Raw genomic sequence first — 24,899 nt, 5'->3', positions numbered from 1 at the left:
TTACATGACCCACTCTCTATTTCTCCAGCTTCAATCAAATTCCAGACAGTAAAGTTTTAATGAGTTGCTGTTCCTTGTAGATCTGATGACGATCTACAACAAGAAGGCATGTTGAAAAAAGCTGTCACGAGAAATGAAGGGAGCTCACGTAACTTAAGTCATTGAGCAGATATTCAGCCGTGCCTGCTGAGGGCTCATATACAGCCCCATGTGTACAACAAAGCATATCTGAACAGTATTGGGCAAATGAGACACATGACTCATGGATTATGTCATGAATCCTTTCCAAAGGAACCAGGTCTGTGTGATTGTTGGTTGCTGGTAAGAGGGGGATTTGTGCTGCGTGCACTTTTTAGTGGAGCTGAGAGTTGAGAGTTAGCCGTGGGGAGGAGTTTGTAGTACAGCTTGGTTGAGAACCAAAAGGCAGACACTTTCCCCAGGAATCTGGAAAACAGTGACAGGAGGTGCTCACCTGCCAAAAGTCGACTCGAAAAGCTCCTGGGACAAGATACAAAACATGGGATTGTGTCGACTCAGCAGTAGTTTTGTTTAGTATGGACTGCTCAGCCCATCAGCAGCTCTGTTTCAGTGTGTTTGGAGCAGAGACTGTTCGGTGAGGGAGACTAGGATAAAAGAGACAGAAGGCAACCCTGCCTTAGGATGCCTTAATGGGTAGCACAACAAAACACACACCCTTAGCATGCTGAAAATGGGTGCTTAGCAATGTAAAATCCATGATTTTGCCTGACTTCTGAGCTGTGTTCAAAGGTGGGATATAGCACCCCAATGATGTGAGTCATTTGTAACCACTTACTCCTGGCGCTGTAGTTTCTGCCCACCTCACACAGTAGATGATTTTGTCTTCCTAAGGTTCCTCTGAGGCAGAAAGACCTCTTCAGCTATCTCTCCTCTTCCAGTTCTGTGATCTTCCTTGCTAACCATTGCCTTTCTCTGTTCAAGCAAATGTCCTAATCACAGTTTACAGTATCTTTTTAATCACTTAGATATCTTAACATTTATTTCTTTGCATAAAATGGTCTCCAGTTTCTTCTAAATCGAAAAAAAAGCAGATCTCATCTTATCTTTCACACCGCCTGCCCCTTACAGATGTAAAAAAAATGTCCTCTGTTGCCATCCTTTGAGCCATTCTGTCAGCTTTCCCTCACCCTCTTTCTTATCCCCACACTGACTACTCTCCGGTTGATTTTGGCTCGCTCTTTTTGCATTACAAGTTTTAGTTAGCTTCCTCTAGCTTAAAAAAAATCCAACAGACCTTCACCTCACATATGCAAATAGATTAATTAACTCCAGTTGCTTCTCCAAATCTTGCTTCATCTCCCTTTCATCTCTTAAGCTCTTTCTGTGTTAATTCTCTCTCTGGTCACTCTCCTCCAGTTACAGCCTAAATCTTCCTCTTCAGTCTCTCCCAGGTGCCTGGCACAGCACAGAAACTGTCAGCAGTGATGCCTGTGCTCATCTCTTTTCCAGGCAGAGCTCTGAACTGACACTTCATCCTCATCATCCTTGTCTGATCAGCTCCTTTACTCTGCAAATCTATAGTGCTTCCTTGTTTTCCCTGTTTTTCGTCTTGTTTCTAGATAGCACTGCCTAACATGCTCTGAAGAATCACTTCTATGTTGAGAGTTCACCTCTTCTGTGGAGCTGATTCCTCCTGGACAGGCTGGACTCTAAGCTTGTTTCTGACACCTTACCATGGATCTCCAGCCTTCCTTTCAAGTTGAACAATTTCTGTTCCACTAAGCTTTCCCTCCTCTTGCTCACTGTAGACCATATTTTCACCTTATCTGTTAGGGTGGTGCCTCAGAGCGCTGCTCTCCGTCCTGGCCTTTCCCTCCAGCCTCAGTTCTGGACAGTGTCATCCATCTCCTTGGATTCCCCCCAGTGTTTTGGCCTTGCCTTTGTGAGGCTGTGGTTCTGCCACACACTGTGGTGGGGAATCAGGACAGGCAAAGAGAGAATAGTTTCTTGGTATGACTTTCCTGTTGAAAATGATGTGTACAGGTGGGTTAAATCAAACATGCCTGGTACAATCCTACACAGACAGGATTAAACTAATATGAGATTATTTAAGATCTCCTTGACATTTCCTCCATCTTTTTCTCCTGCCTGGAGTTATCTCTGAGATATTTTATCTTCTGTGCATAACGATCGTCTTTTAGGGTCAGACAAGAGTATCCTATATAATTACTTTTCTGCAAGTTCACGAGTTGACAGAAGCTCATCCATCCAGTCAGTACCATATGTGATTTGTGGCATTGTGGTAGCCTGTATTTAATTCTACGGACTTTTATTAATTTGTGAGAATTTTGCATTATATAAAACTAACTGTGGTTTGTTGACAAAGGGAAGCACTGTTGCAACTGATACAAAACTCAGCTCCCAGCTTTAGAATAACTGGTATAATAATGTTATGAAGGTCTTGCTTCAAGAGAACTGATTTTATACAAGGCATCTGCCAGAGGTAGCTTCACTGAGTAAAAGCCATCCCCTGGAGCTTTGGTGTGGCTGCTGCTGCTATGTAGAACTATTTATAGATCGAGTATTCAAAGGGTAAAGAAGTTAATTAATCCTTGCAGATCCTGGTGTGGTAGGTATGTTTATAACTCCATCTTGTTAATGAAGGAACTGAGCCAGAGAGTTGAGGTGATCTGGCAAAGGCTATTCTGTACTAAATGAGAAACCAAGCCAGTATTAGAATTCTAGAGCCCCTGGCTTCTAATTAGGGGAAAAAGGTGCCTGTTTGCCATGAAATTAAAATGCCAGTGCTTGCCCCCACCCCAGACTGGAATGCAAGTTAGACATTCAAGAGAGAGGAAGGCAATTGCACTACAAACTATTGCAGACCGTACCGGCTTAGCAATAGGGGGATGCTTAATTTTCACATCCTCAGTTGAAAAAAAAAACAAAACAAAACCAAAAACATTTAACGTAACAAAACCCAAGTCTTATATTTCAGTCTGTAGGACTGATACAAAACGTGTGAATCTATTTTTTAGCTCTCTAGACTGTAAGAAGCTGAAGACTGGGTATTGAGATCGTATTTTCCTTTCAAATTTACTGTAAAACCTGAGACTTTACCTGTGACATAAAGCTGCAAGATGATAATAATCTCTGTGCAAGGTTTGCACTGGCATATGGGTTTTAATGGACGACTGATCATTCTCTTATCAACTTATTTGTAATTTACAGTTCATGCTTTTTTTTGTTGTTTTTGCAATAGCTTCACAGCATTATATAGCAACCAAATGTAAGGGTGGCAATCCTTACCGTTATTTCTCAAAGCTGCCATTGAATCCAGGGTAATATTTTGTCTGAGAAAGAATTGTGAAAAGCCAGGTCATTTAAACAGCCATTAAAAGCATTAACAGCCTTAAAAGCGATGTTTTAAAGTTATTTTATTTCACAAAAGATGTGATTTGCAACAAAGAGAGAATATTCTGTCCTGAACTAGGTGAATTAAAGAATAATCGAGCTGCCCATGCAGAGGCTGTCATTCAAAGCCAATCATACAGTATTAAGCTTTGCTAGTTTACTGCAAAACTGGATGACAACTTAATTTCATGCCTTTTTTAAAAAAGTGTAAATGTGGAGATAGTGTGTTATGTTTGTTATTCTAGCCTTTGGCCATTAAAATAATAATTTGATGTTTCAGGTTTGGTTCTTTAAGTTCTTTTTATAACTTATTGAATAAAAGACTTGGGAATAACAAGACATATTGGTTAAGTGCTGGGACCCAGGCTCAGGAAAGCTGGGTGCCACCAGCTCCTCAGGCTGCCCTCGGCCAAGGCGTCCCTCACTGGATTGTCTCCATTTCCTTGCTCTATGAAATGGTCAGGGCTATACTGACCTCTGCTGTCAGTGGCCTTTGTGGACCAGCTGGTTACGGACTAGCAGGTGGTATTAAAAAGATGTGTGGGGCCCCTAATAACCAGGTTTGTTTTTAATAGCACCTACAAACTGCCTTGACTGACTGAATATGGAAGGAAGTCTCTTTTTCTCGTGCACAAACACCTTTTACTACATGGGCTATTACTTCTGTATAACTTTCCAAAAGCTGTCTCTCTGTTCCTCATGGATCCCAACACACTAAAGCCGAGTACAAGCACTGTATACAGCAGTGTAATAACCCCTTAAAAAAAATTACAGTCCAATACAATTTTATTGGCCCCGAGTTAGACTTTTCACTGTTAGGCAACCTAGTCTTGCTAATTTCTTGGTCTGTCACTTAAAACTGGTCTCACTGTGCCTTAATTTTTCATACTTAAGCATTCATTTAATGAACCTGTACAACAAAGGCCATGCTGAAAAGCAAACTGGCTGAAATTAGTATTTTGCCAAGTCCTCCTCTGGCTGATATCCGGGCTGCCTGCCATTCTAGCTGTGATCACACTTACTGTCCACAGATGTCCTGGAAAGAAGAGAAGCCAGTGGCCACGAATCAATAAAAACTGAACTTTTAGACTTCCTTAGAAACACAGGTGAAGAGAATGAGCTGGCTAACCTGCTCAGAAAGTTTCTTTCGCTTTTTCACTCCTCCTTCACATAAAGAATCACCAGGATAGCTTAGAGCGACAGTCCTTAGGTCACTAAATACGTTTGGGTGTTTTGCAGAGGAGTTTTCAAAGTGGAAATAATATGTCTTAAGTTTATTGTAATTTAACTTCAATGTAGATATTTGCGTTGATGCACTTTGGACTGAGTTCTTACTGAAAAATATATCTGCATCGACTATGTAAAGAAAGCCACCCCAATAAACAAACGGCCAAACAGTCTGTTTTTCCTTCAAACCAGAGAGAAACAGAAGTAGTCTTCTTATACATATTTTATATTCTGTTCACATTGGTACAGCAGCAGGATACGGCATTATTCCTCAACAGCTATCATGCTGCAAACCGCTCAGGATTTCCTCCACTTCTTGTGGGGTTCCTCACAGAATCTTCTGTGACTCCTCTCTAGAACCAATGGCTCTTATGCCACGAGAATTTTGATGAAAAAATTGTAAACTGTGTAGCCCTAACTTAGTCTTTATATGCCAATGAATGAAAAAATCTTATCCCTGTCACTTGTATAACCATAAACAAAATCATCAGACTAATCATACTATGTTACTTTAAGCTGTAACTGTACTTTCAAAAAGGTGGTTTTAAATCTATAGACAAGTAGCAGAAGTAATATTATATTTCTTAAGACTGCTTACTTTAAGTAAGGATCTGATTGCTAGCCTCCTCTGTGGTGAGAGAGCATTGCTCCTGCAGAACAATGGAGGAAAATGAAAAATGCAGAGCATCTTCTGACAAACCTAGTGCTCTTTACAGCACCTGTTCAGTTTCAGTTGTACTTTGGAAATGTAGGACACATTTCCTTTTCAGCAGGGACTTGGCTAATAAATTTTGAACTTAACATAGAACAAAGGAAAGAGAATTATTTTGGCACAGGGGAGGAAACAAAGTGGTATAAACTGCACTTCAATTCCTTTCACCTTATGATACTGAAATATACTTAGGGTTTGTTTGTTTGTTTTCCAGAAACTGTCCTATGCAAAGGAAGCCATGGGCAGGTGAGTATCTGTGTGTGCCTTGCATTTTTTTCTCTCTGGAGATAACAGCAGGGCTGAGTTGTGACATTTTCTAACCGTTTCTCTCTTTTTCCTGTCAGCTCCTGCACTGATTGGTCATGTGGGTAAGTAATTTTCCCTTTTTAAAGGCTCCTGATTGGTGCTTTCTCCAGTTCTTGCTGCTGCTGGGGTTGGTTTGTGCACTGGAGATGAACAACATTCACCTTTGTGCAAAAGGGCACATAGAAAAGTGTGGTGGAGAAGTCCTGTGGTTCTTGCGTGTGAGCCTCTGGCAGGCTGTCCTAGCATGCTTGGCATGCTCAAAATACCTCAGCCAATCTGGGGCTTGTACTTTTGCTTAAGTATGTCATCACCTTGTTGGCCGTCAGGCACTGATGCAGACTATTTACCTGAAGAGGTTTAGTGGGGGAAATCTATTTTGGGAAAGAGATGTGTGCATAGTTACTTGTGTTAGCGTCCCGGTTATCCTGCGGGCCTTTCTCAAAGGCTGTAAGGTAGTTCTGGTCATCATAACAACAAGCAAGAAAGGGGGATGTTTCTGAAAAGCTTTTTTAAAAAAAAACTTTTGAGACGTACTCTGAAAACATTTACAAGGGAATTGGCTGCTTGGGTTCCTCGCACTTTTAACAAGGCAATAAAAATGAAAACTAGCCTGAATTATGGCTTCTTTTTACCAAACCAAACCTGGACTTGTCCTGTTATTTTCATGTCTTTTTTGAGCTGAAACCAGTTCAAATTACTATTACTTCATTCCTACTCAGGACTCCATCTAAGCTCCTTTTAGAGCAATTCAAACCCAAACAACCTAATGCTGATCTCATCTGCAAAATTGGCAGGTTCAATTCCCTGCTTTACAGGCCGCTTAAAGCTAGGATAAATACAAGTAATTCATTTATTCAGAAGAGTAATCACTGAACAGACTTTAAAAAAAAAAAAAAACAACTTTGCAAATTGGGTATCTCCATAATGATTTCATAACCACAACATTATATATTAAAATTAATAACATGAGATGATAAGGGCAAAAGTGATTCCTAAGAGACTGGTTTCTCTCTGTCCTGTTGAGCTGAACACTTCTCTGACATGAGCACTCCCCGCAGCCTCCAGGTTCTCTGGGTAGTGTACATCTGTTCAGAACTTTCTCTGTTGAGAATACAACATTGAGCAAACTTTTATATGCTTTTGTTTTCAAAGGGAAAATAAATTAAAAAAAAAAAAAATCTTGTCCTTGTAAATTTTGTGGGTCCAATTTTTTTTCTTGTTAGCATCAATCATTCTCTAGACTGGCTCTTTATATGAATGGAACCACATCTTATTTATCAGAAACTGTGAATTCAGAGATACAGTTAGCTCAGTTTGAATGTTGAAGACTGAAAAAAATCACCTTTCTGAAGAAGTTTGAGTCTGAAAACCTACTGTATCCCTCATTGTGATAATTCAGGAAATCTAGCAACTGTAGAGAGATATGAGAGGAATTAGTCAACACTAATTAATTTAGAGTCACTGCATGCACTGGGCTAAACAACTGAACAATGCAAAAAGCTCAGCATTTGATTGAAGGTGGATCAGAGTGATTAATGTTGTACTTGCCCAAAAGCCATCTTATCAAGTGCTTTGTGACAGGCATTAAAGGGGCTCTAGACAACTGGCAAGCTTTACCCAATTCAATTCACTGTGGGGCTGTATTGCATCTCTCGCAAAAATACACTGCTTTTATCCCAGTATATATTACTTCAGATTGTTCAAAGCTTTAGGATGGGATCTTTGTTATCACCATCAGTTTAAACTTTGGGTTTACTGTATCTTTTCCTCTGAAAGTTGTTGTTTGTCTTGTGCTTGGATGTGATAATGTTTTATAGCATAGAGAGAGTGATACAGGACCGAAGCAGTGAGATAGAAACAGATTTGATCTGGATAATGGAGCATCAGGAATACATTAATATAAATTATTTTAGCAGTATTAAACCCCACAAATTTATACTAAGAGTGTTCTGGACATCTTAGAGCATTTACGGTTTAAGATATGAAGTTTGTAAACCCGGGCCATATAAAAACAAAGCCGTGATCAGCTGTCATGGGTAGAAGATGTCTCATCTAGCCTCAGACATCTTCCATTGAGGACTGAGTGAGCCATCGCAGCTTTGCCACCAGCCAACATTATTATTTCCTGCAAAAATATACTAGACCTCCCAGTACACACCAGGATAAAATGAAGACCTTTTAAAAATGTTCTGTAAGAAGTCAGAGTAAGTATCCAACCCAGGATCATCCCCAGTCCTTAAGGCACAGTGCAGGAAATCTAGCATCAAGTCCCTTCTGCACAGAAGGAGATGGGAGTGCCATTCTGCCAGTTCCTGGGCAGTGCTGTAGTCACCTGCTGACCCACATGTGCAGATATGGCTGGTCCAGTGCAGGGCAATGCAGTGATTTGAGCATGGCTGTCTTGCCACCCAGCTGTGCCATTTGTGTGAGAACAGGGAATTGGCCTGGTCTCGCATCTCAAAGGATGGCAGGGCTATCCTAAAGCACCAGCTTTAGATATCTAGATGAGATGTTCAGGTGAGGCTCCCACATTGCTGGGGAAGGACAGGCTACTCCAGAGAATGCCTCAAAGCAGGGGTCTAACAGAGGTGCTCTGATTTGTCCTCTGGGGAACTCCACTTTCTCTGATGAATGTGCAGTCACTTCAGTTTGGAGGCCTAGTATTAGGCATATTTCTCAGTCGGTTTTCCCACTGATATGAACATGGGAATTTTTGCAGTAGGCTTGTTTTCTAGAGCATAGCCCAGGCACAAGAAGCTAAAAGAGTGTCGTCTTTTCATGAGCTTGGACCATTTTTTTTTTCTTTTCTGTGAAACAATTGTTTCTGCGAGAATATTTCTTAATTTCGGGCTGATCTGGAACAGAAGACAGGCCCTTGATATCTGTTGGTCATTTCAACTCTACTACCTTTCTAGATTAAAGCAAAACTGTGCTGAAAGCTGTAAACAGCTGTAGAATTGAAGCTTTGACTTAAATCATTTAATACATTCATCCTACCTCGATGTCAATACTGTGTCTCTATCTAACTGGAAAAAGCTGGCTTCAGCTAGTTAAATGCTAGGATAGTTTTAGTGTAGCCTACAGAATTGTGGCTTGTACTTGTGTAATTTGCTTCCCAGAATAACTCACAATCCGGCATTACTGACAATTGCGTAACAGCAGGATGAAAGTTTGTTCCTGTAAGACTAGCGCACACGTTCACATAGGTTAAACGCTCAGCTAGTCTGGCCTTTTAAGGAACTGGGGGATTAACCTAAGTACTACTGAGGGGAGAACCTCAAAAGAAAAGTAATATACGGGACATAATCCAGATGTGTATAGAGCAGTCCAGTGGACGTTGTGGAGTTTTGCCCCAGTTGGAAGTGTGAGAGCACTGCATCAGCTCAAGACTTTTAATGATTGCTTTATTCAGTAGGCCATTGGGACATTGCATAATGAATTTTGCTCTCTTAATAATGGAATATGTCTCATGACAGTAGGACAGACATTCTGTTTAATGGTGGTCAAAAGCCAGGTCTTGAGAATCAACTGAAGGCAAAGGAGTAGCACAAAATTGCTGCAGTAGAATACTAGAGTTTTTGTGTCATAGCCTTGCTTGAATGCTGAAGAAAAGATAAGGAGTAGGGGGTAGTTGAAAAAGATTAATATAATGTACTGCTTTTCACTTCTTCAGACAGGGCTATTAAATGTAAACAATAGAAGCACGTGTCCTTTCTGAATGGTACTTGCTGATTCTGGACTTAATGAAATTAGTCACAATAAATCATGTCCAGACCTCCTTTGTTCTGTCCGTGTTCTCTGCTTTGAAATACGTTGGCAAATTTAGGATCCATATTCCGTCAGCAGTGGCAGCAAAGGTTGATGATGTATCAACTCAAATTTTGTAACTTTTACGTAAATGTGTTTCATGAAAGAAAAAAGGGTTGGTCTTCTGTGCTGGGATCATTTCAACGGTTCAGCAGTTCTGCCTGCGGTGAAGTAGAAACATACCTGAGCTCCTTTGCTGTCTGCATGTGGCAATGATATTGCTTATTTCAGAAATTTTTGAGCATCTGCACAGCTTTACCCCATGTCAAGAGTTCTACACTGCTCCTCTTCAGTTGTGTATTTCCTTCTGTGCTCTCTACTGTCAGACAGCACTTATGAAAGGTTTGTCCTGCTTTAATTAAAAACAAGAGGTCAAAATTACAATATGAGTATTGAAATAATAATAATAATGTTTAAGAAAAATAGATGCTTGCCATAGCAAATTAGACTTTAGGACATTCAAACTAATAAATATACTGATGGGTGTCTGGAACGTGTAGTACAAACCTGAAGACGGTACCTTCTTCAACCACAGAGTTGAGTTTGTGTTAAATCTTGAGGAAGAATGTAGAGAAAAGTGTAACTAATATCTTTATAAAATTTAATGGGGGGGTGAAATGGTATCACCAATGCCTCATTTGAGAGGTCCAGAGTGGTATTTCTCCTTAATAACATGGCATAGCTGCACAAAAGACCTTGTTTTGGCTCTACAGTTGCCTATGGGTCAATGGGACACTCTGTGCTTTGGTGGACTGGAACCTATTGAGTCTTTTCCTGACAGGACCGATGTCACACAGAAGCACTCACCATGGGGTTTGAAGAAGGGGAATGTAGGCTGTATTTGTGAGCTGTGTTTGCTGTATTAATACGTATAGGCTGTCCATAAGCACTGTTTGCTTCAGATCAACTTCTGAGGCCCTTATGGGTCTTGTCTTACACCTGCCTGGGTCCAGGTGTCTAACAGAGCTGTGTGATCTGAAACCGGTTGTTTCTGCCAAGAAAACACAGTGCGGTGTTGTTCGTTCTGCTGCTTAGACATCTGCTTGTGCGTATTCCTGCCTGCCTCTCCATACATATGTGTATGTTTTTATATTTTGCTTACTGCTCAGCCAAGGTGGTCCAGGGCATCACTCATGCAGGTAGGACAATAGAAATTGCATTTTGTATGTCTGTGTCTCAAATTCATAACTTGCTGGAATATAGTCCCTCCACCTGGAGTGGCTCGCTTGTATAGGTATAGTTAAAAATAAAGCCTGGGCCCTGGATTAATTTTGGGGAAAAATAATCCCCAATGTTTTAAATGGTGTGACCAAAGGGGAATTTGAATCTTTACTTTGAAGACCAGTGTGTTCAGGCAAATCAGTATATGCATTGTGCTGTCCATTTTGAGTGGCTTCCTTAGAGATACATAGTACTGTTGCTGCTCTTTTAGGAGATTAATAAAGTGGGCATTTGAAAAAATAAAATGTTAAGGGGAAGTAGAAGGCAAAAAGAAATGGATGCAAAAAGAAAGCAAACCTCACTGTTCCGGTAAAGCAATGAAAAAACAACGTTGTGCATAAAGTGAGGTTGATTATAGCACAGTTTCTTAAAACAGTGGTTCTTTTATCCTCCTGAGAAAAAAGTGATAACTGTTAGTTTGACCAAGTTTGGTACTTGACTGGTCTTGCTTGGTTAGATTGATCAGCGTTTTACTAGGTGTTATATAGGCCCTTGGCTTTTTAATTTTCAGCCAGCTGTGCGCTGGAATTTTGTCAGAAAATTGGTTAGCTCTTGGGGGCTTATAGTTAAAAGCCCCTCAGTGCCAGTAAGGATAAATTGTCTGGCCTGGACAAAGAGCATGTCCTGTTCCTGCTTGAGGTGATGGGTTTGCTACGCTGTAAATGACAGTGGCCTTGCTCTCACCAAGGTTTTCAGCACTCTCATGGTTGCCCCATAGCCTGGTTTGGCCTGTGGTTGCCACCGTGTGGCTAGCCTGGTGCCTGAGGTGACGTTGCTAACCCAAGCGCCCTGTTGGATGGACGGCTGCCGCTCATTTGAGTCAGGGACAGTCAGAGTGCTCTGGGACCTTTGAAATGTGGAGAATTTTATTTTGATGTGTCTGTAACCTGCAAGGCAATCTAGAAGTAGTACTCTACTCTAGAAAGCTAATTTTAAGCTTTTCCGTTTGCAAACTGCTTCTCTTCTGAAAGTGTGATTCATATGCTAGCATTCTCCTTGGGTTTTTTCCCTACCTGAGGATTTTTCCTTGAAAAGGTCAAGCAATTTAGTTAAAATTGATCTTGTTGATACCTGACGCTGGTGCTCAGGGTTTTGGCAGCGGGGGGTTGTGGGGCGGCCCCCGTGAGGAGGGGCCGGGGCTGCCCGGAGCCAGGCACATCATGTTCCAGCTCCAACCAACCCACTGCAGGGCACGGCTGAGCCCCGCAGCCACCCACCATGGCGGTGCCTCAGGGAAAATGTGTTTAAGAAAGGGCAAAAACACTGCACAGGGAGAAGAGGAGGGAACAGAAGGAATGAGAAATGGCAGCACAGGCCAAGGTCGAAGGTGGAGGAGAAAGAGGGGGCGCGTTCCACGGCAGAACAGGCCTTCCCTGCAGGCTGTTGACGACTCATGCTGGAGCAGGTAGACATTTCCTGGAGGAACTGCTGCCCCTGCAGGGCCCACACTGGGCAGAGGAGTGAAGAGTGAAGCTGGGCCTGGGAAAGGGGAGAGGAAAGGTGGTGTTTTGATGTTTGTTTCTCACTACCTAGATCTATTTATGCACAATAAACTAATTTAATTTTCCTCAGGGTGAGTCTGTTTTGCCCACGGAGGTAATGGGCAAGCAATCTTCTTGTCTTTTTCTCAGCCCATGAACCTTTTCATCTTATTACTCCCCTGTCTGGTTGAGGAGGAAGAGTGAGAGAGTGGCTGGGTGGGCATGTGCCCCTTAGCCAAGGCTAGCTCACTGCAAAATTGGGTCCACAGTTCAGTTGGCCAGGTGGCCTTTTAGGTCCTTTTGAGATGCCCTAATGGATCTGCAGAAGGCTGGTGGGTATGATGTGGGATCTGTGGGCCACCAGTGTCTGCTGGGGCACAGCTGGAGGTCAGGAGTGCCTGGAAGCCCCTCGAAGCGTGGCAGGCACTGGCCTGTGGGCAGCTGGATGGAGTCCTGTGAGTCTCACGTTGAGCTCAGAGCATAATTTGTTCTACGAAAGCAAATCGTGTTTCTTGTTGTCCCTTTCTCAAGAAAAGGGGGTTGATACAAGGCTTAACTAATGTATATATCTGGGTTTCAGCACTTCAGCTGAACAGAAGGTTACAAATCCTGTAGCAGAGTTGTTTCACTTCACATTACTTTGCTTTTGTTGAGTTTTTATTCTGATCTTAGTTACACTAACCTGTTTGTAATAAGTAAAATCCCAGATTGTTTCACCTCTTCTGAAGAGTAGAATCAAATTTGCTTCTGAATGTGCCATCATTAAAGATGATGCACTAAAATGCTTTATTTACCGATGCTGTAATTTGGTGAAACTCTGGTATAGATGTAATCTAATGCTTATTGAAATTGGTAAGAGTAATGCATCCTTGGACTAAGGTGAATATAACTGGAAAATATTTCATCTGACCAATTATTCATTAAGCAATAGTTTTTATTTCAGTTCTAAGACGATAAACAAGTAAGGAAACTAAATCCTCTAAAATATAACTAGTATTCTTATGTAAATCCCTTTAATGTGGGATTTTGGGTTGCTTTTTTTCGCAGAAAGAAGTTGATTTTTTTGAATTAGTTATTTGTGACTCTATACATGTGATGGCAATGGCAGAGAGGATATCTTGTCTAAATTATACTTGCCAGTAAAATTCAGCTTTCCACTCTTGGAAATCATTCCAAGATTTACCGAGGTTGTCAAAGAATCAGCAGGCAGCAGGGAGTTACTGTGCCCTGTGCTGGGTGAAAGCAGGTAGCAGTGTCCACGAGATGGAAGCAGACACAAATAACTGTACATTTCAAAGCTTGCAAAGAGCTCATCAACTTTAGTTCAGGCAAATACATGAAGGTTCTGTTTAAACCCTTGAATAAGTATTTTCTGCTTTGTTCATGTTTGGAGATGATTTTATTTTTATTTTATAATTGTTATGTAGATCTCACCCTGTCAGTTTAACATTCCCTGAACTTACTATATTTTAACCATTATGCACAGGTTTATCCTGTGCCTCCAGAGAAAGGATGGGTGAAAAGATTCTTGGCTTAAATAGAAAATTAATCAGATTTGTCTTCAGGTCTGTTTATTTGCAAATGTTATGTGTCTGTGAGAGGCAGGGGGAGAAACAGAGTTCGAGACACTAACTCAGAGAAACTATCACATGTTTGATCACATGCTTGTGCCCCAGTATGTTTAGTATGTAACTTTGGATCCGGTTGTCTGTCTGGTGCTGGAAGCCTTTGTTTTTTGGAGTGATACAGAGATTGAGGCAAAATATCCATCAGCTTTGACTGGAGTTTTGCTTAAGGACAGACTGCAAGACCAGTAATCTAATATGTGAATCAAAAATCAAACCTGGCAAGGCTGGGAACCATGGCTCACATAGTATCAGTGCTTGCATATATTACACTGAAGGGTCCTTGCTGCAATGCTTATTTTATGGCACAAGTTATGACCACCAATGAAAAACAGTTCCATGAGAAGTGATGGAAATATTTCAATGCAATGAACTTCAATGATTTTCTGAAGTTCAGTTTCTCTCCAGCACTCAAATTTCCGATCTTATGGATTGGGCTGTGTATAATAAAAATATAACAAACCTGAAAAATCATTTTTACTTCATTCAGGAAAGGCTTGTTTCTGTCAGAGTGTGTCTCCCAGTCTTGGTAACTTGGCAGTTGCTCGGGGCTTACAGAATTGGCCCCAGGGAGCTTGGCTTTACTGTAAGAGCCATGTCAAAGCTGTTAGCTTTTCTTCAGGTTGACAGTCTTAATCTGAAATGTTTTTCTTTTTCACATTTGGCCTAGAGTGATTTTGTGTGTGTGTGTGTGTGAATGCAATAATTGGGTTTGGAAACTGGTGCCTTTTGAATATTTCCAAATAAGCAGGGTAAAAGTCACAATAAGAAGAACCCATCTTCTTGCAGTGATTTCAGTATAGTTATGATGTGTTAGTGCATTGGAGAGTATTTTAAAAACTAATCGTTTTATAGAATATTACAGGTTATCTTTGTGTTTTATCTCTGGTCTTTGCATTTGCTTCCTTTACAGAACTGCTAGAAGGCAAAATGTATTTTTGGGGGGGACTCCAAGTCAGTTGGAATATAAGGAGGTTAGCAGCCTGGAGAGGCACATGATGGATTGTGTGATGCAAGTGACCTGACACCTGAATTGCAAAAGATAACTGAAATATTGCAGAACCTTGTTTTTATGAAGTTACCAGCAAAGCAGTACCACGACAAATTTCTTCTGCAAACATGCTTTTTGGTGTGACAACACAAATCAAAAACTGATAAATCAAAACCTAATAAATCTATCTCGCCATGTCCAACTTCAATTTCTGATTTTATTTTTACTTAGCAGTAGTGGGACTCCAACTCCAGCTTCGGATGCTGATGTTACCACGTTGAGAGGTTAGTTTTCATCTAACTTCTATCAAGGCTGATTCTGAATTACTAGAAAATTGAGAAATTTGATGGTGTTTGGATTTGAGAAAGAGCTGTGAATTTTTGCATCTCAAATAGTGCTGTTTGTCCTCTGGAGATCATGTTATATGCTGACATTATTTTGTTATTGTATGAATCATGAAAATCCTACTTGAGAAATTAGTTCTGTTTACTTTTTCCCTGCACTTAATTTCATGTTCCCCAAAATACATCTGCTTAGACAGACGTTAACATTTTGTTCTGATTAGTGCATTTGATACTTTTCCTCAGGCTCTTCAGGTGTTTCCTGTGTTGTTTCTGTCATGATGATGGGAATAGGAATCAAATTTTACTGTTGGTTTATGCTTGCTGAGCTGCCGCTGTGTTTATCTACATGTACGTGGGTATGGAAAAAAACCCCTAAACAAAATAATACTGCTCTCTTTCAAACTCAGATGCAGCTGCCAATGTTCCCCCCCCTCATGTGATCTCCATCGAGAGTTCTGTGGGTGATACCATCCATGAGATTGAAGATGCAGACACTACTGTGAGTGTGTTTTTTGCATTTGGTTCAGCATTCTGTTGCCTTTCCTAAATAATGTTGTTTGTGGTCATTTGCATTTCCTAGTACTTAAAGGTGTCATTAGCATAGTGTGTTAACACAAATTAAGATTTCATAAAAACAAGGCAAGTTGTTTTTTTTTCAAGTTTTAAAATAATTTCCTAGGTAGGTATTTTTTCATTTGCAGAGGCTTTGCAATGCTGCTTCCCCTGCAGTGAGAGAGAACGGATCAGTTGAGCTATCAGGTGAGGATTTTGCTAGTGACATAAGCTTAGACAAGGAATGCCTTGGGCTTTTGAAAGCTCCAAGAGTGTGGAGCATTATTGCTCCTATGGAAAGACTATACACCTTAAATTGCTGTAGCAGTGTTTCGAGGATCCATGTGGTACAGTTGTGTAGGACAGCCGAGAGGTGGTCTGAATAGCCTTGACGATTCCTTCTGATTCTCTGCTCTTTTTCCTCTGCTGACATAGATAAATGTTCGTTTATCATCTTACAGTCGATATCTTGACATTGAAACAAAGCTCTCGACACGGGGAAGCCTACATCAAGTACTTTTAAAATGTCTCTGTAAAAGTGAGCTGGCTTTCAGAAGTGCTGACCACCACATAGGTCCCAGGGAAGTATTTGCTTCCAGGAAACAGCTCCCCTGGATCAAAATTTAAGCCCAGACTCTAGATTCCAACTGCAGTATTCGTGGGCCTACATGACTGAAGAAAATTTTGCAAACCAGTGGTATGAATCAGCTGGCGCTTGTTTTCTTATAAATGTGATACTCTCAGTGGATTTACTGAGAAGCTTACAAAGTTGCACATGCAGCATATAAGTAGAAGCTGATTTATGGTACTGGGTTTAACTGTGCACTGTTCTCTAACCTAGTATGGCCATGAAACAAAGCTGGGCCAAACTGTACTTTCTTCCAGAGCTTTCAAGGCTGACTGTGGAGCTCTGATATTGTGCTTCCAAGAATAAATACTGAGGATGAAACAGGCAGACAGCTGCTGACTCAAGTCCAGGGTCTGATTTTATATTATGTACTTGTGGTTTGGTCCTATGCACAGCCATTATTCTTTTTTGAAACAGAACTGCCTGAAGTATTTCTGTCTAAGCAGAGAATAGGACCGCTCAGTAAATCAGAATGAAACCAGAATTAGATTGCTGCTGCTACAGCGTTTTCACTCTATACAGTTACATCACGCCTCATCGTTGTGCCGTGCAGCCAAAATGCATTGCAGATTACAAGACCAAGAGTGAGCAATGCTCATCTTCTGCATTCATGTGTTGACTGTACTTTTGGCTTTGGGGTACCGATAAATGATTGAAACTACATCGCGTTGCAAATAGCCATATAAAAGCAGCACATATATCCCTGCTAATTATGTATTTCTCAAATGCTAACTAGCTTTAAGTAGTGTACCAGCCATTATGGTCCTTAACAAAGTTACCTAGTAAAAAAGGGATAGGCGGGGGGAAGGGAATTTAAGTAAAAATTTTTAGAAGGTCCCTCAACAATGTATAAGTTGCTCGCTGATGGCAGCTAAACTTTCTGGAGAAAGGTTTTTCCATTTCCTGCACCATATATAACACAGGCTGCAGTTTTGCTGAAAAGGTCTGTTTTGTTGGCTCTCTTTTTTCCTTTTTGATGGGGGAAAAGCAACAACTGCATGTAAATAGCCAAAGACAGTCAGCCGTCCCTTCCCTCCCCCACAAATCTCAGTTTTTTGTTTTAGAACAAAACCATGAAGCAAGATCTGTTTTTTCTCATGTCTTTCAGTATACCACAAGGAATATAGTACGCTGGTTGTAAGATACAAGGGAACTAAGCAGAAAGTGTTCTTCCTGTGTTGCTCAGTCATTCAAATTAGATTAAAACTTGGAATTCACTGCTGCCTGTGGCAGCCATGATAGGTACACGCTTCCCTGATGCATTGCACAGCCACTGCTGCGGGGCTCCTTGGGGAACTGCAGACCCCTACCGGTTGAAGCCCACCAGTTTAGCTCAGCAGAGGTCCCTGCAGATCTCCCAATGTCCATCGTATATCTTGGGGGGATCCTTCACTTACTGAGGCTGAACAACACAAGGTGTTGTTCTGAATGTAGAACTTGGCAAAGGTAACTTGTCTTCCAGGTGGAATAGTAAATAGGAGTCTTGTGATTAATGAGTAAATTTTGGGTAAATCAGGCTGTTGCTGGCTGGGCTCAAGTGAGCTGTTGTTGTATCCATAGTTGCGCTTTAAATTGCCTCATTAAAGTCCCACGCAACTGGATTTCTGTTTGTAGCTGAGGCCAACTGGATGGCCTCACACTAGAGTAAAGGTGTGCAAATGGAAAATAGAATTATCTGCAATACAAGAATTCTCAAAAAATGTTCTTGCTTAGTTGATTGCCTCATTAGTTGCCATGTCTGTCCCTGAGGCTTCGTGAGCACCCCATTATAGTGCAAGGCAAACAGGTATGCTGATGCTCAAGTCAGCATGCTGTGACTTGGACTGCAGTTTTCACATGTCGTTAAGTATACCCATGACCATCAGTGTGGCCCATCATAGTGCCCTGAGGTGTTCCTGTCCATGTGGCATTTATGGAATGGGCTGAGGTTTTCTTCCCCATCATGAGCCAGGGAAACCTCCAGGTTTGAAGCAGCTGAAGAAGCTTCTGGCCCACATAAGATAGATGTTTGGACCCAAGCTTACGAATGTAGTGTGCTGTTGACAGATGGCAGACCATATGTACATATACATACCTAGGGATGCTTTTTACATGGAGTCAATCCAGTATAGGTAGGAATCTGGTCTCTGCTGAGTATCAAGGATTTATTTCTTGGAAAAAAATCAAAGGGCAAAACAAATAAAAAAAAGCATTAAATCACCTCTTGTTTTCTCCCCTCTTCCTTCCCTTTCAGATCAATAATGAGATAAAGAAGGAAGATGAGAAGCTAGCGAGACCTGTAAATGAGCAGATGATTGAGTTCAGCATTTTGATTGTTGGTGAAAAATACAGTGATGAGCTGACAGACCCAGCTGCTGTGAAGCGTCAACTGCTCTCTGAACAATTCATTTCTCAGGTGATTACCTTTCCTGACTTTCTTTTTCTTTTTGCTGGCTCTGCAAAGCAATAGTAGCATGTAGCACCTCTTCCTCATGGGCCATGCAGAATCAGCGTAGGGCTTCTGTTGCCTGAGGCAGGCTGGAAAATATGCACCTACAATGAGAATACTCTGTTTTGTCTGACATGCTGCCCTTTTTGAAGCAGCAAAGTTTCATACATTGTGTGTAGCATACCAGTTGCCAAAGACCAATTACTCTAGTTTTCTTTTTGTGTTTCTCATGAAATAGCCAGCTACCATTTTTGCAAGCAAAAGAGATAAAATTATGCTTTTGGAAGGATCAGAAAATTATGCTGAACCCCTGAACAGTGACATACTGTAAATGGGACCTTTCTGAGGGACTTCTCTCTTTCTCGACGCCCTTCCTTTTCTGGTTTCATTAATTTACTTTGCCTTATGTTAGCAAAAGAAACAAAGCCAGATGTTATTAATAAATAAAAAACATTTCCACTTTTTTTAGCCCTTTTAAAGACCTATTTATACCAGGGCTAATTTTGGTCTTACCATTCTTTCAGAATTTTTCTTTTCCTCTCCCTGTCAGTGTTACTGCAGAAGAACTTTTAAACTCACAGAGAAGCAGCAAGATTCTTGTTTACCTCTTGATGCAAATTCATTAGTTCTTAACATTTTAGGACTTGAAAATCTTAAATTTTAAAGATATATTCAACATCTGTCTGCCTCGATTTTTTTTTCAGTTTTTTTTCTTTCTAATTTCATGATCCAGTTTGAATTCTTCCATAACGTAGTTGGTTTGAAACTGGGGAGTGAAAAAGATAATATGAGGGTCCCAGCAAACCAGCCTGCCTGCACTCTCAAATGACAGGACACGAATCGGCTGTAGTTCAGAGTCATCAACTTGTGCTGAGGCAGTGCTGGAAGGTGGCTTGAGTAATTCGCGTACAACCCAGCATTAACATGGAGTGCAGGCAGAAGGCATGCAAGTCCATCAGCATCTGCTGATGTGGGTATGCTCTGGGTCTCCTACAGAGCTGAACACTGAAATGGGATTTGGGATATCTGAACAATTATGCCATGTCCAGATTTTGGACTGTAGCAGAAACTCTGACATCAGTCTAGAGAATCTATCTATACAGAGTAGGTGATAGGTGGAGAAATCGGAAGAAGTCACAAATGGCAGAACTTGTTCCTTATTTCTGCTCAGGAGCAATATTTTGAATGAATTGTCGTGCACTGCAGTGAAATACTCTGTGAAATCTAGGCTGCCAAGACAGTTCTTGCTCCTCGTTTATGCCCAGGATCGGCAGTGCATGTGAGCCCATTTTAAAGCCCTTCAGTCTCAGAAGAGTTCTTAAACACACGCTTAAATCCCATTGGAGTCAGTGGGAATGAACCATGGTTTAGACTGCTAGGCACCTACTCCAAAGAAAAAATATATATGTGCATATACATATAAATATGTGCATATACACATATAGGCATGTTTTATTAAAACTTGATTTGAAGCTAATTTCATTTCAATTAAAATTTAATGTTTCAATTTTTATGCTACAAAGTTACCAGGCCACCAATATACAAATGCACATTTAAAATACGATCATACTGCTGTCTCCTAACTTTTCATATTGTTTCCATTAATTTTTTTCATTTTGTTTATAATGACGGTATTACCGTAATTTTCTTGGGGCAGAGAGTTCGTCTTTCCTTTCTCTTGGGAGAGGCATCTAAGATGCCATACAGCAACACATCAGGCTGCTTATCTTACCTTTTCTCTAGCTTTGCTTCCTTCTGAGTCCCATTTAGTTGGGGTTCTCTGAATCCCTTTTACTGGGGCTAACCCTGTGCCAGATCCTGGGCCAGATGGGAAAGAGATGTACTCTTCACTGCAGCCAAAAAGCATCACCACAACTGTCACAAGTTGCTAGCGTAGGCTAGACATCTTAATTTTCCTAGTTGTGTGGCCAAGTAGCCATGCCATAGTGTGTGTGTGTGGAAGAAATGTCAGATGGGACAGAGTCCACCTGGCACATGGATGTTCCACTCCTTTGATCCCTTGCCTGGTTTTTCTCTGTGCTTGGATAAAGAAGGTCTTGAAAAAAAAGAAAGTCGGCAGCACTTCGATTGTTTAAGTCTCACCAGAGACAGTTTAAAAATAGGGAGATTGGGGAGGGGAAGAAAAAATAATCCGCAACTGGCAAGGATCCTTTGGGAGGAAAAAAAACAACCTCAAACCAGCGTGAACCTGCAATGTTCTGTGTCGTGATTTTGTTCTGTGTAATACAGTTGACTATTGAATTAGGCCTGGATGTGCTGCCATTTTGCTGCCTCCAGTCATCTTTTTTTGAGTGGCATTGCCAATCACTCCTGAGCCCTTTGTTTACAGCAGAGGAGATGAGCTGTGTTTTGCACTGTAATGTAATGCGTTAGTGCCTCCTTGGAGTCTGAGAGGTCCCGGTTCCTACAGCGGCCGCTGCTCCTCTTGTTTAAATTGCTAAGGTCCAAAGCATTTTCCTGAATTCTTTTTAATCCAAAGAGGTTTGGGAGGTAATGGAAACCTTTTAGGCAGAGACCGGTTTGTGCTGCATAAATAAGGGAAAGAATGTAGTCTGCTATGGGCAGTACAGATCTCTGCAGAGTCTGTTTGAATTTGCCCCCTTTGAAAGTTTCTATATAGTTCTCGGAGAATGCTGCATTTTGTTCTTCATACTTTTTCTTTTCCTTCTCAAATAATGAAATAACGTCACCAAAACTCTTTTCCCATAAAGAGAGAGAATATTCAACCATTTTCCTCCTATTTGATATAACAGCTCAGATACTTTTTTAGAAAATGTTGAAAGTACTTCCTGATTTTTCACTAAATGAGTAGGGTGAAGGAAATCTGTGTTAATTTTTTGGTTTCTCCTCCAAATAGATGGAAAGTGTATTTGAAGGACTGCCTGGATACAAAAACATCCGTGTCCTGGATTACAGGTAAAAAGATACTGACGCATACATGGCAATTGAAACTGATCATGTATGATGGTGTGATATGCTGGCACCACTCTTGGAAGAGTGTTGGGCATGTACATGGGAGTTCCTAGGATGTATTAACCAGAGGAAAAGTGCTTTAATATTTGGTACCTCCATATACAGAGATTGAAAAAGAAATACAGAACTGTACATAAATGTAATCTTCTCTTTTTTGCTCCTGACATCCACCAGAGAATCTCACATGATATTCTTGCCTTGATTTTAAGACAAGGCATTCTTATTCAAGATTCTGTCCTAAAATTAAAATGTCTTTTCTAATTTAAAATTAGTATCTGATACTTCGTCAATACTGTTGACATGTCCTAATATTAAACGAGCAAGAACACAGAAACTTTTTTGGAAAAATGTGGCGTATTTAAATTTTTTTCCCAAATTCTTAATGTTAGTTTGGAATGACTCTGAAGGTTGGTGTTTGAGATATGTAAAGGTCCTTCTCCTTTTGGTCAAAGCAAAGGTCAGTGAATAGTTTGATAAATGTTTTGCAATGTTTTAACTCTTTTTATTCTTACAAATATTTTTTTAAAGACTAATTTCCTCAAATCAATTTGTGCTCCAGAGTGACATTTTAAGTTAATTTGGGAAAAAAGGAGATCCTGTATTATGTGTTAAACATCTGATGTTCGAGTTTTGGGGTACATGGCTCACAAATTATGATTCTTCTTGAATGGACTGGATATAACTTTCAGAATCTAGTAAGGCTGTTCAAGAGCCAATCTAAATTGTGTTTTCTATGAGGCTTTGTAAGGTATATTTCTTAGAATATTTCAGCCTATACATTCTAGCAAGAATACATGCCAGTGACAAAACAGCTATAGTGAGAAGGATTTTATGGTTGGAACCCTAGACTGCATTCTATTTCCATCTTACTCCCCACATACTTCATTATTGCATGTAAACTGGTTGTCCCCGTCATGTCTCATTTCCTTGCAGTTGTCACATATAGAGGGACGAGGCTGTTCCAACAATGTTGTGAGAAGTACCAAAAAAGGATGGTGTAGAAATTAAATCATGAAATGTTTAAAACAGCATGGCAGGAATGTTCCCAGTGCCAATTGCCCAAATGGGCCGACAAACTCCACTTTGTCATGGCCTGCCATAGCAGAATAATTATCGGACCTAATAGATGAATTCATAGATACTTAGTAGTTATCCCTGCGTGAGCAAGGGAAACAGAATGACACTGTCTTCAGCCATTGCAGGAGCCAGGAGGCAGGTTTGACTTTTCAGTTCCTACTTTCACTCATGGCTAGAACGACAGCAAAGAGGGATGATGACATGGGGAACCCTGCCGAGGCTCTGCCTGGGAGGTAGCAAACCCCTCCATCTCAGTATTTGCAGTCTAATACATCTGCAAGCTCTTGGTGCATTTCAGAACACGAATAAAAGGTTGATATTTCTGGTGGGATACCAGAGTTCTGTGCTCTGCTGTGCTTCACACAAAAACGTGTTTGTAAACGAAACCTTTAAGTAGAATTAGTGAGCCTTGATTTTCTTGGTACTGACAGCAATTTAACTGCATTATTTGCAGTAAGATGAGATGGCTCTGCTCTACGGATTCCTTGTGATCAATAGGAAATATCTCACTTCAGTAAAAGCTAAACAGTTTGTTCTGTAGCAGAATAACTATGCAATTTATAACCATTTTGCTGTATGCTTTTTCAAAATTGTGTGCCCTGTAGAATACCAAAGCAAATTTGTTAGAAGACTTAAAAGAAACTATAACATTGGTTTAACAGGGTTTGCTGTTTTTTTTTCTTTTGTTTCTTATTCAGCTCTCCTGAGGAGGACGGGTAAAGACAACTTTTTAATATATATTGTCAGAATACAGGTGGAAAAAACACGTTTAGCTGGAGGGCACTGTTTTGGGGATTTGTAGTTTTGGCTCCAGAGTGAGATAGTTATCCAGCATAAATATTACGTGAGGGGGTTCTACCAGAAACTGTGAGTAACTGCTCTGTTTTGATTACAGGTAAACCTAATTTGCTTATTTAAGTCCTAATCATAAAAAACTACTTGGGGAAAATCTTCCTAAACACAAGTCAGCTACTGGGCTAACTTGTGTATAGGAGTCTCTTTTGTGAAGAAAACAAAATTGCTTAACAATGACTCAAGGTCTTTATACTTTGCAGCAAAGTCTTGGATAGATACTGGATGATTATTATTATGGTAATTAAAGTAGGTAAGAAAAGCATATTTTCCAGCAAAGGCAGGTGGCTTAGCTACTTCAAGGCTACAGGTGCTGCACATTTTAGCAGTAGTTTTACAAACATTCCTTAGCAGAAGATGGGATCAGTCTGGACTTGTTTTTTGTTTGATGTATGCAGGTTAAGCATCCAAAATTTTCCTCCTTTGGTATTATTTTAAGAATTTTACAAGACAGAAAATGACCTGCCTTTAACTTAATAGCTGTATTCTTTTCTTTTGTGTATTTCTTAGCAAAGGTCTAACCAGTTTCCACAGTTTTACAGAGAATGAGCATTTTCATTTTAGAAGAAAGGTTAGAAAACACAAATCTCTCCACCAACAATAGTGACTTAAATCCCTCCTCTGCTACTCTGCGCTTCCGCAGGCTAAGATACACAAAGGTTTTGTTCCAAGTACCAGATGTTTTACCCCTTTCCAGACAGATGATGGTGTTAGAGTTACTAGTTAGGAATTATTAACTGCAACTGACAGCACAGTTGTATTAAATCTAAAGGTTACTTTTGAGGAGGATGCTGTATTCTGTCTTTGCTGTGCCTGTTCACTACTGCTGTCCCCTTTATTTCCTCTGCTGACAGTGCCCGTGGTGGGCTCATTTCAATGACAGAGCCAGCAGCAAAACTCCAGCAGGCTCCTGGTTTTAGTCAGTGTGTTTGCTGATTCTGTTGGTGTTCTATCTGGCGCTGGGGCTTGAGAGACTTCTCTGAACAGAGCCATTACTTTAGCAATCTAGTCCAGCTCTGTGCAATGAGGAAAACCTGTCTTTGGAGCACATTTTTCTAACACTTCATAGATTACTTCATCTTCTTGCTGTGCCCTGTGTACAGCCAAAATATAAAATATTTTCTTAAGCTCCCTTGTGCTTTTGCCCAATGTATGGTAAATCTGATTGCTACCTAGGCTGTCATGTGGGAAAGGACGTCCAGAAAAAGAAAATGAAGAAAAATGGAGGAGAGTTAATATGAGGAAAGCCAAGCTGCATACA

At 40.6% G+C, this 24,899-nt stretch overlaps 1 protein-coding gene across 1 annotated transcript in view; it reads left to right on the top strand.

Moving 5' to 3' along the window:
- Nucleotides 1-24,899, top strand: part of IMPG2 (interphotoreceptor matrix proteoglycan 2) — a gene marked incomplete at both ends in the record, with an annotated part of 63,416 nt that overhangs the window by 24,341 nt on the left and 14,176 nt on the right. Inside the window, 7 exons of the mRNA XM_082479035.1 lie at nt 5,547-5,578; nt 5,677-5,700; nt 15,001-15,047; nt 15,515-15,606; nt 18,521-18,682; nt 21,594-21,652; nt 23,485-23,502. Coding sequence (XP_082335161.1) covers nt 5,547-5,578; nt 5,677-5,700; nt 15,001-15,047; nt 15,515-15,606; nt 18,521-18,682; nt 21,594-21,652; nt 23,485-23,502 — 434 coding nt within the window. The remainder of the gene's footprint in view (nt 1-5,546; nt 5,579-5,676; nt 5,701-15,000; nt 15,048-15,514; nt 15,607-18,520; nt 18,683-21,593; nt 21,653-23,484; nt 23,503-24,899) is intronic.

Source organism: Vanellus vanellus (assembly GCF_965231255.1).
Source record: "Vanellus vanellus genome assembly, chromosome: 1".
Lineage (NCBI taxonomy): Eukaryota > Metazoa > Chordata > Aves > Charadriiformes > Charadriidae > Vanellus > Vanellus vanellus.
Note: the sequence above shows the minus strand (reverse complement) of the source record. Positions and strands in the feature narration are given on the sequence as shown.